Source organism: Heteronotia binoei, chromosome 9 (genome assembly GCF_032191835.1).
Source record: "Heteronotia binoei isolate CCM8104 ecotype False Entrance Well chromosome 9, APGP_CSIRO_Hbin_v1, whole genome shotgun sequence".
Classification (NCBI taxonomy): Eukaryota; Metazoa; Chordata; class Lepidosauria; order Squamata; family Gekkonidae; genus Heteronotia; species Heteronotia binoei.
The window spans coordinates 124,183,459-124,202,218 of NC_083231.1; the positions used below are offsets into that span (position 1 = coordinate 124,183,459).

The following is an 18,760-nucleotide window of genomic DNA, read 5'->3' on the forward strand; positions in this document are numbered from 1 at the left end:
CACATTGAACCGCATCTGCCACGTTGACGCCCACTCACCCAGCCTCAACAGATCCCTTTGGATTTCCTCACAATCCTCTCTGGTTCTCACCACTCTGAACAATTTAGTGTCATCCGCAAACTTGGCCACTTCACTGCTCACTCTCAACTCTAAATCATTTATGAACAAGTTAAAGAGCATGGGACCCAGTACCGAGCCCTGCGGCACCCCACTGCTTACCGTCCTCCACTGCGAAGACTGCGCATTTATACTCACTCTCTGCTTCCTATTACTCAGCCAGTTTTTGATCCACAAGAGGACCTGTCCTTTTACTCCATGACTCTCAAGCTTTCTAAGGAGCCTTTGATGAGGAACTTTATCAAAAGCTTTCTGGAAGTCAAGGTAAACAACATCTATTGGGTCCCCTTTGTCCACATGTTTGTTCACCCCCTCAAAGAAATGTAGCAGGTTAGTGACGCATGATCTTCCCCTACAGAACCCATGTTGAGTCTTCCTCAATAACTCGTGTTCATCAATGTGCCTACTCATTTTGTCCTTGATAATGGTTTCTACCAACTTCCCCGGTATTGAAGTCAGACTGACTGGCCTGTAATTTCCTGGATCTCCTCTGGAACCCTTTTTAAAGATGGGGGGTGACATTTGCTACCTTCCAGTCCTCAGGAACGGAGGCAGATTTCAATGAAAGATTACAGATTTTTGTTAGAAGATCCACAAGTTCAACTTTGAGTTCTTTCAGAACTCTCGGATGTATGCCATCGGGACCCGGTGACCCGGGACTTACAGCACAACGCTTATGCAAATATAGTAGAAAACGTTAAAAGCAGTCAGAACGGGAAACGATTGTGCAAATGGTATATAAGGCCTGCGTGCCTCTGTGGTCTTTGCTCGGACGCCCACCTTGGTCTGAGCCCGCACGTGCTAGGCCCGCACGTGTGTATCCAAATAAAACTTTGCTATTTTCCTGTCTTCGCCTCAAGCCTCCTTTGTCATTGCACCTGCTTTAATTGACAGAGTGGGGTTTTCCTGCTACAATGACAAAAGGCCAGCAGTCAGGATAGCAGTCTCCTTTGCAGGACTTTTCTAGGGGGGCTAAAGAGCAAGGGGAGAGTGAAGAGGGGCACCCTCTGAAACGCTACCATGCTTCAAAAACTGCCCACTGCCATGACATTTCCAGCTTCCAGTTGGCTCCTGGAGATCTCCCAGAATTAGCATTGATCTCCAGGCCTCAATTCCCCTTAGGGAAACGACTGCTTTGGAAGACGAACTCCATGGCATTATATGCGACGCATCCCCAAATCCTCCTTTCCCCAGGCTTCACCTCCAAATCACCAGGAATTTCCAAACTCATAGCTGTCACCCCTAAATTCTAGCATTGAGATGCCTCAAAGGAACGTCATTCAAGAGAACTGCAGTTTCCTGGAAATCAATCAGCTTCTTGTGACCTGTTGTAGGCCCTGACAGGCGGGCAGAATGCTGGAGCCATTGCTACTGAAGTTGTTCTTAAGTGATCTAGAACAAGGGTTGAGCAGTGTAGTGGCCAAGTTTGTGGATGGCATCAAATTTTTCAGGTCGGTGAACACCAAGGCCAACTGTGAAGAGTTCACCAGGGTGCCTCTAAATTGGGTGGATAGCAAACTAAGTTCATTGTAGGTAACTGCGAGGAGATGCACCGTGAGACGAAACATCCCAACTTTCAGTACGTGATAAACTTGTATAAACTTGCAGCAGAATCTGAGAGGGGGGAAATTGTCTCGGGGTCATAGTAGGCCGCACAATGAATATGTCAGCTTGGTGTGACGTAGATTCAGGATGGAAATATATCTTTACATGAATGAGTAAATGAATTTGCTGCTGGAGGATGCAGTAATGGCCATGGGCAGAGACAACTTTAAAAGGAGATTAGATAAATGCATGGAGGACCGGTCTGGTAGTGGCTACTAGCCGTGGTAATTAGGGGGATCCCCACATTCAGAATAGTGAAGAGTCCAGTAGCAACTTTAAGACTAACACATTTTATTGTAGTATAAAGAAGAAGATATTGGATTTATATCCCGCCCTCCACTCCGAAGAGTCTCACAGCGGCTCACAATCTCCTTTCCCTTCCTCCCCCACAACAGACACCCTGTGAGGTAGATGAAGATATTGGATTTATATCCCGCCCTCCACTCCGAAGAGTCTCAGAGCGGCTCACAATCTCCTTTACCTTCCTCCCCCACAACAGGAACCCTGTGAGGTAGATGAAGATATTGGATTTATATCCCGCCCTCCACTCCGAAGAGTCTCAGAGTGGCTCACAATCTCCTTCCCCTTCCTCCCCCACAACAGACACCCTGTGGGGTAGATGAAGATATTGGATTTATATCCCGCCCTCCACTCCGAAGAGTCTCAGAGCGGCTCACAATCTCCTTCCCCTTCCTCCCCACAACAGACACCCTGTGAGGTAGATGAAGATATTGGATTTATATCCCGCCCTCCACTCCGAAGAGTCTCAGAGCGGCTCACAATCTCCTTTCCCTTCCTCCCCCACAACAGGCACCCTGTGAGGTAGATGAAGATATTGGATTTATATCCCGCCCTCCACTCCGAAGAGTCTCAGAGTGGCTCACAATCTCCTCTACCTTCCTCCCCCACAACAGACACCCTGTGAGGTAGATGAAGATATTGGATTTATATCCCGCCCTCCACTCCGAAGAGTCTCACAACGGCTCACAATCTCCTTTCCCTTCCTCCCCCACAACAGGCACCCTGTGAGGTAGATGAAGATATTGGATTTATATCCTGCCCTCCACTTTGAAGAGTCTCAGAGCGGCTCACAATCTTCTTTCCCTTCCTCCCCCACAACAGACACCCTGTGAGGTTGATGAAGATATTGGATTTATATCCCACCCTCCACTCCAAAGAGTCTCAGAGCGGCTCACAATCTCCTTTCCCTTCTTCCCCCACAAGAGACACCCTGTGATGTGGGTGGGGCTGGAGAGGGCTCTCACAGCAGCTGCCCTTTCAAGGACAACCTCTGCCAGAGGTATGGCTGACCCAAGGCCATGCCAGCAGGTGCAAGTGGAGGAGTGGGGAATCAAGCCGGGTTCTCCCAGATAAGAGAGCTATGACTGTCCCAAGGCCATTCCAGCAGCTGCAAGTGGAGGAGTGGGGAATCAAACCCGGTTCTCCCAGATAAGAGAGCTATGACTGTCCCAAGGCCATTCCAGCAGCTGCAAGTGGAGGAGTGGGAAATCAAATCCGGTTCTTCCAGATAAGAGAGCTATGGCTGACCCAAGGCCATGCCAGGAGGTGCAAGTGGAGGAGTGAGGAATCAAGCCCGGTTCTCCCAGATAAGAGAGCTATGGCTGGCCCAAGGCCATTTCAGCAGCTGCAAGTGGAGGAGTGGGGAATCCAACCCGGTTCTCCCAGATAAGAGTCAGCACACTTAACCACTACACCAAACTGGCTCTCAAAGCTTTCAGGAATCCCAGCTTATTTTGTCAGATGCCACAGACTAACATGACCAACTACTCCAGATCTCCCCCCCACTCGGAGGCAGTAAATCTCTTGAGGATTAGCTCTAGGAGGTAACATCAGGGGCCTTGACATCTGTACCCAGTTGTTGGCCCTCCAGAGTAACTGCTTGGTCGTGGTGTGGTGGACTAGATGGACCACAGGTCCGACCCAGTAAGTTCTTACCTTCTTGTCGCTGTCATGTCAACATACTTTGTGTTAATGACGGATGAGTAGTTTTTCCTAGTGACTTCATCTTTAAATTGCTGTCAGCAATAAGGTAGAAGTGAATAAAGTTGTAGTGCTTTTCAGTTCCATACCTTAGTTGTTATGGTTGTCAGTGGTCGGTAAAATGTCAGGTTTTAGAACATAAGAACATAAGAGAAGCCATGTTGGATCAGGCCAGTGGCCCATGCAGTCCAACACTCTGTGTCACATAAGAACATAAGAGAAGCCCTGTTGGATCAGGCCAATGGCCCATCCAGTCCAACACTCTGTGTCACATAAGAACATCAGAGAAGCCCTGTTGGATCAGGCCAACGGCCCCTCCAGCCCAACACTCTGTGTCACATAAGAACATAAGAGAAGCCATGTTGGATCAGGCCAGTGGCCCATCCAGTCCAACACTCTGTGTCACATAAGAACATAAGAGAAGCCATGTTGGATCAGGCCAACGGCCCCTCCAGCCCAACACTCTGTGTCACACAGTGGCAAAAAATTCTATATACACACATACACTGTGGCTAATAGCCACTGATGGCTAATAGCCACTGTTTAGGCTAAAAATACGTGGTACATATATGGACATATGAAGCTGCCTTCTACTGAATCAGACCCTCTTGAGTCCATCAAAGTCAGTCTTGTCTCCTCAGACTGGCAGCGGCTCTCCAGGGTCTCAAGCTGAAGTTTTTCATGCCTATTTGCCTGGACCCTTTTTAGGTGGAGATGCCGGGGATTGAACCTGGGACCTTACCAAGCAGAGGCTCTACCACTGAGCCACCATTCCTCCCCAAATATATGAACATATGAAGCTGCCTTCTACTGAATCAGACCTTTGGTCCATCAAAGTCAGTATTGTCCACTCAGACTGGCAGTGGCTCTCCAGGGTCCTAAGCTGAGGTTTTTCACACCTATTTGCCTGGACCCTTTTTTGGAGATGCTGGGGATTGAACCTGGGACCTTCTGCTTACCAAGCGGATGCTCTACCCCTGAGCCACCGTCCCTCCCCAATTGAATGGTACTTCAATATTTGTGTCAGTTAATCTTGCTGATATAAGGACCATGGGTTAGTTAGGCAAATGGGTAAAATAAATGAAGCCCTTGGCTACAATTCAAATCAGCCAGTATCATAATGCCCCTGTATAAATCGATGGTGCGGTCTCATTTGGAGTACTGTGTGGAGTTCTGGTCGCTGCACCTCAAAAAGGATATTATAGCATTGGAGAAAGTCCAGAAAAGGGCAACTAGAATGATTAAAGGGCTGGAACACTTTCCCTATGAAGAAAGGTTGAAACGCTTGGGACTCTTTAGCTTGGAGAAACGTCGACTGCGGAGTGACATGATAGAGGTTTACAAGATAATGCATGGGATGGAGAAAGTAGAGAAAAGTCCTTTTCTCCCTTTCTCACAATACAAGAACTCGTGGGCATTCGATGAAATTGCTGAGCAGACAGGTTAAAACGGATAAAAGGAAGTACTTCTTCACCCAAAGGGTGATTAACATGTGGAATTCACTGCCACAGGAGGTGGTGGCGGCCACAAGTATAGCCACCTTCAAGAGGGTTATTAGCCACAGTGTGTGTGTGTGTGTGTGTGTGTGTGTGTGTGTATATATATATATATATAAAATTTTTTGCCACTGTGTGACAGAGTGTTGGACTGGATGGGCCACTGGCCTGATCCAACAGGGCTTCTGTTATGTTCTTATGTGACGCAGAGTGTTGGACTGGAGGGGCCACTGGCCTGATCCAACATGGCTTCTCTTATGTTCTTATGTGACACAGAGTGTTGGACTGGATGGGCCGTTGGCCTGATCCAACAGGGCTTCTCTTATGTTCTTATGTGACACAGAGTGTTGGACTGGATGGGCCGTTGGCCTGATCCAACATGGCTTCTCTTATGTTCTTATGTGACACAGAGTGCTGGACTGGATGGGCCACTGGCCTGATCCAACAGGGCTTCTCTTATGTTCTTATGTGACACAGAGTGCTGGACTGGATGGGCCACTGGCCTGATCCAACAGGGCTTCTCTTATGTTCTTATGTGACACAGAGTGCTGGACTGGATGGGCCAGTGGCCTGATCCAACAGGGCTTCTCTTATGTTCTTATGTGACACAGAGTGCTGGACTGGATGGGCCACTGGCCTGATCCAACATGGCTTCTCTTATGCTCTTATGTGACACAGAGTGCTGGACTGGATGGGCCACTGGCCTGATCCAACAGGGCTTCTCTTATGTTCTTATGTGACACAGAGTGCTGGACTGGATGGGCCACTGGCCTGATCCAACAGGGCTTCTCTTATGTTCTTATGTGACACAGAGTGCTGGACTGGATGGGCCACTGGCCTGATCCAACAGGGCTTCTCTTATGTTCTTATGTGACACAGAGTGCTGGACTGGATGGGCCCCTGGCCTGATCCAACAGGGCTTCTCTTATGTTCTTATGTTACACAGAGTGCTGGACTGGATGGGCCCCTGGCCTGATCCAACAGGGCTTCTCTTATGTTCTTATGTGACACAGAGTGCTGGACTGGATGGGCCACTGGCCTGATCCAACATGGCTTCTCTTATGCTCTTATGTGACACAGAGTGCTGGACTGGATGGGCCACTGGCCTGATCCAACAGGGCTTCTCTTATGTTCTTATGTGACACAGAGTGCTGGACTGGATGGGCCACTGGCCTGATCCAACAGGGCTTCTCTTATGTTCTTATGTGACACAGAGTGCTGGACTGGATGGGCCACTGGCCTGATCCAACAGGGCTTCTCTTATGTTCTTATGTTACACAGAGTGCTGGACTGGATGGGCCACTGGCCTGATCCAACAGGTCTTCTCTTATGTTCTTATGTGACACAGAGTGCTGGACTGGATGGGCCATTGGCCTGGTCCAACAGGGCTTCTCTTATGTTCTTATGTGACACAGAGTGTTGGACTGGATGGGCCATTGGCCTGATCCAACAGGGCTTCTCTTATGTTCTTATGTGACACAGAGTGCTGGACTGGATGGGCCATTGGCCTGATCCAACATGGCTTCTCTTATGTTCTTATGTGACACAGAGTGCTGGACTGGATGGGCCATTGGCCTGATCCAACAGGGCTTCTCTTATGTTCTTATGTGACACAGAGTATTGGACCGGATGGGCCACTGGCCTGGTCCAACAGGGCTTTTCTTATGTTCTTATGTGACACAGAGTGTTGGACTGGATGGGCCATTGGCCTGATCCAACAGGGCTTCTCTTATGTTCTTATGTGACACAGAGTGTTGGACTGGATGGGCCACTGGCCTGATCTAACATGGCTTCTCTTATGTTCTTAATTATTCGTTTTTCCTAGAATGATTTGTTTATATATTGATTTTTTCCTTACAAAATGTTTCTGTAAAAGGTAACCTAATATTTGTGTTTTAATTTTCAGCTTTACGTTATTCTTGCAAATAAAGTGTGAGGCTTGTGGATTCTCCGAAGAGTGGCATTGCCAGAAGAAGTCTTCGAGAACCCACCTCCTTTCCAGCTTTTATTCCTACTGAGATGGAATTGGGTCTTCGTTCGCTTTACAGAACTTCGTGGTTTTCTTAAGCCTTGTTTAATAAGATGCTCCTGAACACTTCTGCGTTCCACGCTAGAGGGAAGATGACTTCAGGGCCAAGGGATCGGATCTCACGCGAGCTGCTTCCAGTTCTAGCATCAGTACCAACTAGTCTTCAAGGATAACCCTCTCCTGATCCTCCTGATGGATTATTCCAGGGATTAGTGGGAAGGGAAATTCAGGCAGAATTTTCAAATGTAGATGCTTAGGTCACTCAGCACAGAAGGGAATCAAAATAAATATGGATCAAGCGCAGAAGGAAGAGGGTCGTGCTCCCAGGTGCGATAACCCAGTTCCAATTGAAAGAAAAAGTCAGAACCAGTCATCTTCAGGAAATGCTGTGGGTCATGAGACAAGCACTCGGAACTGTGGTGAGTCCTCATGTATGGACCTCTTAAGAAGCTTTGGCTTATCCATGAAAGACTTGGAGGAACTTAGCCAGTACCCAGACAGTCAGCTGACGCCTGAAAACATGCCTGTCCTCTTGCAGGCTATCAGAAAGAGGAAATCGGCTCCTAAGGCGCCTGCTTTACCTTCAAAGAGCACAGAAAAAGAAACTGTCCCAAGCTCGGATGGGCGTGGTCCCACAGTAGAGAAAAAAGTGATCGATTATGGGCATAAAAGCAAGTATGGGTACAACGAAGACCCCGTGGAAGCGAAAGCCTTGTCCGCAGCAAGGCATGAGAGCTTGAAAGGATTTCAAACCCAGCAGCCTGCGTCTGCGCCTGTTGTGGCCTCCAGTTTAATGCGCAATCCAAAGAATCCCACTAAAGAACTATTACAACAGGCAGGGTCTCAGAACCCCACTAAAGAACTAATGCAACTAGCTAGGTCTCAGGACCCCACCAGAGAACTAATACAGCAGGCGAGGTCTCGGGACCCCATTAAAGAACTAGTACGAGAGGTGGGGTCTCAGGACTCGACTAAAGAACTAATACAACAGGCAGGGACTCCGGACTCCCCTAAAAAACTAATACGACAAACGGTATCTCAGAACCCCACCAGAGAACTAACACGGCAGGCAGGGTCTCAGGCAAGTGCACCAAACCTTCAGGCTTTCCCCCATGTGGGTCCTGCCCAAAAAGTGCCTTTAGCAGGACTTGCTAAACCTGCAGCAGTCCCACCCATGATGCCCCCAGCAGTGCCACCCTTGCCTCAGCCCGCGATGCCTCCGGTCACCCCGTCCAACTTCATGCCGGCTGTGAACCAGCGCCCGCCCCCTTTTGCTCCTGAAACGGTTGTGTTCCCAAGTAGCCACGGCAGATACGAGCACGCCCACAGGGCTGACCCACCTCTTCGTCAGACCATGGATGGCCAGAGGAGTTTTTGGAAGGAAGCAGATGGTCCTGTTCAGTCCCCGTTTGGGATGGTGAACGCATCGTGGCTTCCAGATTTTGCACAAGCCGATAGGCAGCAGGAGAAGAAACTGCCTACCGCATCAGAGATGCACGATTACTACGCTTTGATTCCAAGAATATTTCCACACACTTGTTCTCTGTGTAGTGAAGATTGTGTAGATAAAGAGGTGAGTTAACCCCTCTCCCGCCATACATTGCACTTGAGATATTCCAGGCATCGTGCTAGAGTTATTTGTATATGGGATTTGTGCCCTGTGGTGCAGAAATAAAGCGGCAGTACTGCAGTCCTAAGCTCTGCTCACGACAATGAGTTCGATCGCTGGCGGAAGCTGGGTTTTCAGGTAGCCGGCTCAAGGTTGACTCAGCCTTCCATCCTTCCGAGGTCGGTCAAATGAGTCCCCAGCTTGCTGAGGGGGGAGGTGTAGAGGACTGGGGAAGGCAATGGCAAACCACCCCGTAAAAAAGTCTGTCGTGAAAACATGAAAGCAACGTCACCCCAGAGTCGGAAACGACTGGTGCTTGCGCAGGGGACCTTCCCTTTCCTTTGTGTTCATCATTTCTCAGTAAAGGGACCCAAATCAGGTCACAGATGCACAAATGCCCAAATGCAAATTACCATGCTAATCTGCGGAGAGCCAGTTTGGTGTAGTGGTTAAGTGTGTGGACTCTTATCTGGGAGAACTGGGTTTGATTCCCCACTCCTCCACTTGCAGCTGCTGGAATGGCCTTGGGTCAGCCAGAGCTCTCTTATCTGGGAGAACCGGGTTTGATTCCCCACTCCTCCACTTGCAGCTGCTGGAATGGCCTTGGGTCAGCCACAGCTCTCTTATCTGGGAGAACCGGGTTGGATTCCCCACTCCTTCACTTGCAGCTGCTGGAATGGCCTTGGGTCAGCCAGAGCTCTCTTATCTGAGAGAACCGGGTTGGATTCCCCACTCCTCCACTTGCAGCTGCTGGAATGGCCTTGGGTCAGCCAGAGCTCTCTTATCTGGGAGAACCGGGTTGGATTCCCCACTCCTCCACTTGCACCTGCTGGAATGGCCTTGGGTCAGCTAGAGCTCTCTTATCTGGGAGAATCGGGTTGGATTCCCCACTCCTCCACTTGCACCTGCTGGAATGGCCTTGGGTCAGCTAGAGCTCTCTTATCTGGGAGAACCGGGTTGGATTCCCCACTCCTTCACTTGCACCTGCTGGAATGGCCTTGGGTCAGCCAGAGCTCTCTTATCTGGGAGAACCGGATTGAATTCCCCACTCCTCAACTTGCACCTGCTGGAATGGCTTTGGGTCAGCCAGAGCTCTCTTATCTGGGAGAACAGGGTTGGATTCCCCACTCCTCCACTTGCACCTGCTGGAATGGCTTTGGGTCAGCCAGAGCTCTCTTATCTGGGATAACCGGGTTTAATTCCCCACTCCTCCGCTTGCAGCTGCTGGAATGGCCTTGGGTCAGCCATAGCTCTCTTATCTGGGAGAACTGGGTTGGATTCCCCACTCCTCCACTTGCAGCTGCTGGAATGGCCTTGGGTCATCCAGAGCTCTGGCAGAGTTGTCCTTGAAAGGGTTGCTGCTGTGGGGGCCCTCCCAGCCCTGCCCACCTCACAGGGTGTCTGTTGTGGGGGGGGGGGAGATATAGGAGATTGTGAGCTGCTCTGAGACTCTGGCTGTACAACTCATCCTTGGGCTGGAAGCCACAAGATAAGGGCCAAGAGTCTTTTGAATCATGCCTTTGTTCTTAACCAGACTTTAAGTATCCCTGCATGAATCAAACCATCAATCCATCAAGGTCAGTATCGTCTGACCTTGTCAATCCAAGTTTGAATTGGATCAATCTCAAAATGTCAGACTTGGAACTTCAAAGTAAAACGGACCATAGTTTGTAGCAGCTTAATCCATTTATTTGAGAACTGGTTGTCTAGGACAGGGACGAGTTGAGATCAATACAATTCAAAGCAGAACATGCCATTTTAACCTCTAACATCAAAAGCTAAACAATAAAACCATTCTCACACTTTCAGGAGGCAATAGCCAGTTCTCAGGCCTCCTTATCTCTTTCTCTGCCAGTTTGTCCCCCTTGCTGCAGATCCCCCGCTTTTACTCCCTGTCCTGCACCTGAGCTTCTACAGATCCCTAGCAACACAATTCGGGGTGGCTTGCTGAGTCATAGTGGGCAGAGGAAACTGGGGAGATTCTGCCTTGCTTGGTACAGGCAGGTGAGTAGCTCTCCACTGCCATGCTGGCTTTCTAAGTCCCAGTTTGGTGTCGTGCTTAAGTGTGCAGACTCTTATCTGGGAGAACCGGGTTTGATTCCCCGCTCCTCCCCATGCACCTGCTGATGTGGCCTTGGGTTAGCCACAGTTGTTCTCAAAGCTGTCCTGCTCAAGAGCCGTTTTTGTCAGAGCTCTCTCAGTCCCACCTACCTCACAGGGTGTCTGTTGTGCGGAGGGGAAGGGAAAGGAAAAGAGATGGTAAGCCGTTCTGAGACTCCTTTGGCTAGTGAAGGGTGGGGTATATGTCCAACCTCCTCTTCTTCTACATGCCATGATCTGGACAGCCCTGAGTTAATGCAGAACTGGTGTTTGCAGAGAGTTGACTTCAGCTCAGTTTTGGTGCCCTGTTTCATCCGCAGCTGTCTTTCTCTCTCGTAGGACTGGATTCAGCACCAGAATACCCTTCTGCACAATAAGAACTGTCGCTTTTTCCTCCAGCGGTAAGGACCTCCATTTAAATTGTACACTGTAATGACAGACTGTCTCGGTACTGTACTTTCTTCAGGTGGCCGTGTAATGGCCTGCATTTTATTTAGCTGAAGAGGGCCATACTGTGTCTTATCTCCTGCGTGTTTCCCAATGTGTCTGTGAAAAGGTTTGAGCTGTCCTCCTATCGCCAAGTGGCTGAGCATAGAGGAAGGGTGAGTTCTGTGGTCTGTCACACTGTCCGTGCTCAGCAGGTTCTTACAGATCTACACTGAGATTTCTGAGTCAACTCTGACAAGGGGGGAAGAACCTTTGTACAAAAGACTAAGAAATTGGCAGAGGACTTAATTACCTTTTATTGCACGGCTATGCAGACCAAATGGCCAAGTTACACTGTGTTACCATGTGAGCAGGCTGCATACTTAATCAGCTTGTATTTCAGCCCACAATACCTGACCCCCGTCGTCTGATGAAGTGTGCTTAAGAGAGCGCACGAAAGCTGACGTTCTCAATAAAACTTGGTTGGTCTTAAAGGTGGGCTTGACTCCTGCTTTGTTCAGCTGCTTCAGACCAACACGGCTGGATCTAAGAAATATACAGGTGGGAAAATGGTTAGGAAAGGTGGGCTGATGGTTGGATTGTGATAGTGCATGAAACATAAAAACAGATTCAAGTGGGTAGCCATGTTGGCTTGAAGCAGCAGAACAAAGTCCAGGGTGCAGCTATATGAGCTTCTGAGGAGTTGTGCTTGCCCGTGAAAGCGTATATCGTGAGTAAAACTTTGTTGGTCTTGAAGGTGCCAGTGAACTGAAACGTTCTGAAAAAGTTATGAGAAGAGAACAAACCTTGGAGCGACGGAGAATGCAAGGATTTGTGTAGGAAGGAACCACAAAACAGTAGTGTCCAAGGAGAATGCTTAGCTTGCAACGCAAGCTGTCTTTATAGGGTTCAGTTCTTAGATTCAGTCATAGCAATCACAAGATTCTTACAGGAAACATGCGAAGTATTAGCAAACCGAAATCTACCATAGCTCCAGAAATAACCTGTCTTAATGTGACGTATGTGAGAACACCTGTTTCCAGACGTTTCGAGAGATTAGCAGCTGGGCTTTGTCTGGGTAGCTAAACTCGTGATACTCCCATACTTTTGAAAGGTCACAGTGTCAAGGCACCACGCAACAGCTATAGGGTACTACAGATCTGATTTTTTTTTAGGAAGGAAGAGAGATTCTTGGGTTTAATAATGAAGAATGCCCATCCTCTGTGGAAGTCGCAAGTTTGCCAGCCTAACCTTTGTCCCTCACAAACGGGTAGAAAACATTATTAGTTAGAATTTCTAAGCGCACGGAAGAAAACTTTTTGTTGTGAACCATCTGCTATTCTTTTGAGATCACTTATATCTTTGAGATCCTTTGAAATCACTTAGAGAGCCAGTTTGGTGTAGTGGTTAAGTGCACGGACTCTTATCTGGGAGAACCGGGTTTGATTCCCCACTCCTCCACTTGCACCTGCTGGAATGGCCTTGGGTCAGCCAGAGCTCTCTTATCTGGGAGAACTGGGTTGGATTCCCTACTCCTCCATTTGCACCTGCTGGAATGGCCTTGGGTCAGCCAGAGCTCTCTTATCTGGGAGAACTGGGTTGGATTCCCCACTCCTCCACTTGCAGCTGCTGGAATGGGCTTGGGTCAGCCAGAGCTCTCTTATCTGGGAGAACCGGGTTGGATTCCCCACTCCTCCACTTGCACCTGCTGGAATGGCCTTGGGTCAGCCATAGCTCTGGCAGAGGTTGTCCTTAAAAGGTCAGCTTTTGGGAGAGCCTCTCAGCCCCACCCACCTCACAGGGTGTCTGTTGTGGGGGGAGAAGATATAGGAGATTGTAAGCCTCTCTGATTCAGAGAGAAGGGCGGGGTATAAATCTGCAGTCTTCTTCATCTACATTAAAAATGACTAGGCGATGCAGCCAGGTTGCCAAAGGTCAGCAGGTGCACATTTTAGTTCATTAACATTAGTTCATTAATATGCAGCTGAAGGGGGGGGGGGGCGAGGATCAAGGATGGTGTGCAGAAGGTGGAAATTTTCCTCGTTCATGACCTTAAAACTTGGTTTCACTAATCTGAAGAAGGGACTTCTCTGCCTGTTCCCTGTGGTGTTTGTAAGGCCCGGAGTGTCGCTTTTGTGAGGCTGTGTTCCTCCATGCCTGGTGGGTGCAGGGTCTCTGAGCTGTTGCAACTCTCGACCACCTGAGTTGGAAAACTGCACTTTGCTGGGAAAGAGTACGGTGGGTTGCTGCGATGCCTGCGAGGTGATTTTTAGCTTTTTCTGCATCATGGGAAGAGAGAAGAGAGTGTGGGAGGAGAGGCCACAGGAGAGCATACACAGCTCGATCTACAATGGCCTGGGAATCCTCTGTGCAAAGAGTTTCTTTTGCAAGTCTTCGTGCTAGAGAAATGCAGGTGGTGTGTCTGACTTACGGCAGCCCTATGAATTAATGTCCTCCAGAATGTCTTATCATTCCTTTATTGAGTCCATCCACCTCATGTTGGGTCTGCCTCCAACTTTCCCTAGCATGATTGTCTTTTCCAGCGACTTCTTGTAATGTGATCCAAGTGCAGTAGCCTCAGTTGAGTCACTTTTGCTTCTGGGATGAATTCAAGGATAATTCGATCTAGCTGGATTAATTTGATTTTGCCAGATTGCTGACATTTCTGCTCTTGAAACAGGTATCCAGACTGGACTCCAGAAACCCCCTCTTCACCCAAAAGGTAATTTTAAAACGAGGATTAACTTTCCTCGATGAACATGAACATATGAAGCTGCCTTCTACTGAATCAGACCCTTGGTCCATCAAAGTCAGTCTTGTCTACTCAGACTGGCAGCGGCTCTCCAGGGTCTCAAGTGGAGGTTTTTCACACCTACTTGCCTGGACCCTTTTGAGTTGGAGATGCCAGGGATTGAACCTGGGACCTTCTGCTTACCAAGCAGATGCTCTACCACTGAGCCACCGTCCCTCCCCGCTGGTGAAAGGAGAAAGAGCATTTCATAAGGTGAAAGAGTATTTTCCTTGTCCCTATGATTGTGTTCTAGTGAATCAGCATGTGATTCTGTAGTGAAGAAAATGAGCCTGTACTAATCGCATCTGGAAACGGCATGCCTTGCGGCACGTTGGTTCTTGGAGGCGCGGCTGCTGCTTTCTCGAATACACCGCAAGTGTCCTCTGGGGCCTCTCTGCTGCACTTCATCGGTCACCTGTTGCAAACCATTGATTTGCTCATCCTTTATATTTCAAGACTGATTTCTGAGCATTCACCCAACAATTCTCAGTTATCTCTCTCAAGTATGTAACACGGAGTTACGTGCTGGAATGAGAACAATGAGTTCTCAAGCTTGCTGGGTCCAGCCACTGACAAATTGGGGCTGCAGCAAAGCAAAATGTCACCCTTCCCCTGTCTTTTGCATGTTGACGTGCCAGTTTTATTTTGTTTGAGGGGAAAAGTCTTGTTTCCGTCTTTTAAGACCGATCAGGTTATTTGTTTTATAGTGAATACATTTGAGAATATTTTCTTATCTGCCTGTTCCACAGACACGAAGGTGACAGAGAGGAGGGGCGCAAATCAAGGCAGCGTTCTGCCAGTCCTTACTCGAAACGTTCAAGACTTTCCAGCTCTGGCCATGCCAGGCATCAAACTCGGTCACGATCCAGGAGCCCTGGGTATCGCAGGACCGGTCGACCAAGAAGTCGAAGCCCAAGGCGCCTTTCTTGTTCCAGACACCGGTCAAGGTCTTGGTCAAGGTCTCACTCAAGGTCTCCACGGAAATCTTTGCATTCCAGTAGATGGTCTCCCAGCAAGGAGAGAAGGAGGCATGAATCAAGGCAGCGTTCTGCCAGTCCTAGCCCAAAACGTTCAAGACGCTCAAGCTCTGGCCATGGCAGGCATTGGACTCGGTCACGATCCAGGAGCCCTGGGTATCGCAGGACAAGCCGACCAAGAAGTCGAAGCCCAAGGGGCCGTTTTAGTCCCAGATACTGGTCAGGGTCTTGGTCAAGGTCTCCCTCAAGGTCTCCACAGAAGTCTTTGCATTCCAGTAGACGGTCTCGAAGTTCTTCCAGCAAGGAGAGAAGATTGGGGAGCTCAACGAGATCTACAGGTAACAGGATGGATGTGACTTACTAGCTGAAATTCCGGAGCTTGTCTGCCCAATCAGCTTTGTGTCCCAAGCCAGAGTCCCTCCCCAACCCTTTCGTGTCTGTGGGCACCTTGGGAACACTGACACAGGGTGGTGGGTGCATCTACAGAATGGCTGCCACGGGGGACAGAGCCAGCCACCAAACGGTTGAGGTTCTATTGCTGCTTTTTGTCAGCATGAAATCGTGGCTTGCAGGAGGCTGTAGGGGCAAGGTCTGTCCTTGGCACCCACTCCCCGCATCAGGGTGGGCCGCAGCCCCCTGGGGACGAACATAGTATATTTGGGACTAAAAGAATATATTGGTTTTGATTGAAGATGTCTGGCCACGGTTGGGTAAAGGCAGTCAGTCCCTGTTGGTGTTGCTGGGTCCCTCACAAGAGCTGATGCAGGTGACCACAACACAGACTTCGTTTATTTAGTTTAATTATTTATTTCACTTTACCATATTTAGATCCCACCTTCCCCTGACAGGCTCAGGGTGGCTAACAACGATTAAAAACGTAACTTTAAAAATATATATATATATACAGTAAAAACCATAAAACATAAAATTTGCAATCAATAGAAAATCCAAGTTGACCATGATATTTTGGTGGGTCATTTGCGATCCCTGTCAAGGCTTCAATCTCTGTGCCCAAATGCTGCCTACGTGTCAAGGAGTTGCCATGGCTGGCAATGGACTAAAACCCAACTCTCCCAGTAAGGCAGACCACCCCACACTGAGGGGAACCATTGGCCTGATCCAACAGGGCTTCTCTTATGTGACACAGACTGTTGGACTGGATGGGCCACTGGCCTGATCCAACAGGGCTTCTCTTATGTCCTTCTGTGACACAGAGTGATGGACTGGATGGGCCACTGACCTGATCCAACAGGGCTTCTCTTATGTTCTTCTGTAACACAGAGTGTTGGACTGGATGGGCCACTGGCCTGATCCAACAGGGCTTCTCTTATGTTCTTATGTGACACAGAGTGTTGGGCTGGATGGGCCATTGGCCTGATCCACAGGGCTTCTCTTATGTTCTTATGTGACACAGATTGTTGGACTGGATGGGCCACTGGCCTGATCCAACAGGGCTTCTCTTATGTCCTTCTGTGACACAGAGTGTTGGACTGGATGGGCCACTGGCCTGATCCAACAGGGCTTCTCTTATGTCCTTCTGTGACACAGAGTGTTGGACTGGATGGGCCACTGGCCTGATCCAACAGGGCTTCTCTTATGTTCTTATGTGACACAGAGTGTTGTGCTGGATGGGCCATTGGCCTGATCCAACAGGGCTTCTCTTATGTTCTTCTGTGACACAGAGTGTTGGACTGGATGGGCCACTGGCCTGATCCAACAGGGCTTCTCTTATGTTCTTATGTGACACAGAGTGTTGGGCTGGATGGGCCATTGGCCTGATCCAACAGGGCTTCTCTTATGTTCTTATGTGACACAGATTGTTGGACTGGATGGGCCACTGGCCTGATCCAACAGGGCTTCTCTTATGTCCTTCTGTGACACAGAGTGTTGGACTGGATGGGCCACTGGCCTGATCCAACAGGGCTTCTCTTATGTCCTTCTGTGACACAGAGTGTTGGACTGGATGGGCCACTGGCCTGATCCAACAGGGCTTCTCTTATGTTCTTATGTGACACAGAGTGTTGTGCTGGATGGGCCACTGGCCTGATCCAACAGGGCTTCTCTTATGTCCTTCTGCGACACAGAGTGTTGAACTGGATGGGCCACTGGCCTGATCCAACAGGGCTTCTCTTATGTCCTTCTGTGACACAGAGTGTTGGACTGGATGGGCCATTGGCCTGATCCAACAGGGCTTCTCTTATGTTCTTATGTGACACAGAGTGTGGGACTGGATGGGCCACTGGCCTGATCCAACAGGGCTTCTCTTATGTCATTCTGTGACACAGAGTGTTGGACTGGATGGGCCACTGGCCTGATCCAACAGGGCTTCTCTTATGTCGTTCTGTGACACAGAGTGTTGGACTGGATGGGCCACTGGCCTGATCCAACAGTGGCCGATCCAGTCCAGATAAGAGAGCTCTGGCTGACCCAAGGCCATTCCAGCAGCTGCAAGTAGAGGAATGGGGAATCCAACCCGGTTCTCCCAGATAAGAGAGCTCTGGCTGACCCAAGGCCATTCCAGCAGCTGCAAGTAGAGGAGTGGGGAATCCAGTCCGGTTCTCCCAGATAAGAGAGCTCTGGCTGACCCAAGGCCATTCCAGCAGGTGCAAGTGGAGGAGTGGGGAATCCAACCCGGTTCTCCCAGATAAAAGAGCTCTGGCTGACCCAAGGCCATTCCAGCAGCTGCAAGTGGAGGATTGGGGAATCAAACCCGGTTCTCCCAGATAAGAGAGCTCTGGCTGACCCAAGGCCATTCCAGCAGCTGCAAGTGGAGGATTGGGGAATCCAACCCGGTTCTCCCAGGTAAGAGAGCTCTGGCTGACCCAAGGCCATTCCAGCAGCTGCAAGTGGAGGAGTGGGGAATCCAACCCAGTTCTCCCAGATAAGAGAGCTCTGGCTGACCCAAGGCCATTCCAGCAGCTGCAAGTGGAGGAGTGGGGAATCAAACCCGGTTCTCCCAGATAAGAGAGCTCTAGCTGACCCAAGGCCATTCCAGCAGCTGCAAGTGGAGGAGTGGGAAATCAAACCCGGTTCTCCCAGACAAGAGTCCCCACACTTCACCACTACACCAAACTGGCTCTCACCAAAAAAGCTGAGCTAACCGAAGCCCTCAAGCGGTGACAAGAACTCCAAGTTGTCTAAGCACCGAAAACTATGCCTTGCAGCGTGCCCTGCCCTGGTTTAGGCACGCCAATCAAATGTAGCCCAAGTGATATAGCCCACTTGACCACTGGTGTTGCTGACCAGGTGAGATATTCAATAAGGAGACATGCCAGCCTCCAGGTGGGACTTGGGGATCTCCTGGAAATAGAGCTCATATCCAGGCTATACAGATCAGGTCCACTGGAGCAACTGGATGCTTTGGATGGTGTCGTCTATGGCATAGCACCCCACTGAGGTCCCTGTCCTTCCCAGGCTCCACCCCAAAATCTCCAGGCAACCCTATCCCCCCAAACTCACTGGTGATCGGAGAGAGCTGGCAGCCCTACAATCAGGTGAGATTGCCCTTTCGTATCTAGTGCTCTGCAGTTACATCAGATCCAGTTCACAAGCTCCCATAATGCATTAACTAGATGGGAATGTGTAGGGCTCTTGGAGCGGCCTCCCTCT

The 18,760-nt window shown here is 49.5% G+C and overlaps 1 protein-coding gene across 1 annotated transcript; it reads left to right on the plus strand.

Moving 5' to 3' along the window:
• The first annotated feature begins 8,600 nt into the window (after positions 1-8,600).
• On the plus strand, positions 8,601-14,994 carry LOC132577439 (zinc finger protein 638-like). Its single transcript, XM_060247220.1, has 3 exons — positions 8,601-8,821; positions 14,064-14,105; positions 14,924-14,994. Exons 1-3 carry the CDS (start codon positions 8,603-8,605, stop codon positions 14,933-14,935), a joined length of 273 nt encoding a protein of 90 aa, XP_060103203.1. The 5' UTR covers positions 8,601-8,602; the 3' UTR covers positions 14,936-14,994.
• Positions 14,995-18,760: the final 3,766 nt, after the last annotated feature.

Excerpts from the sequence above, each read along its gene's own strand:
- LOC132577439 (XM_060247220.1), top strand. The coding sequence starts at position 8,603 with ATGGATGGCCAGAGGAGTTTTTGGAAGGAAGCAGATGGTCCTGTTCAG. Across the intron at positions 8,822-14,063 it reads AAGATTGTGTAGATAAAGAG|GTATCCAGACTGGACTCCAG; the intron begins GTGAGTTAACCC and ends CTCTTGAAACAG.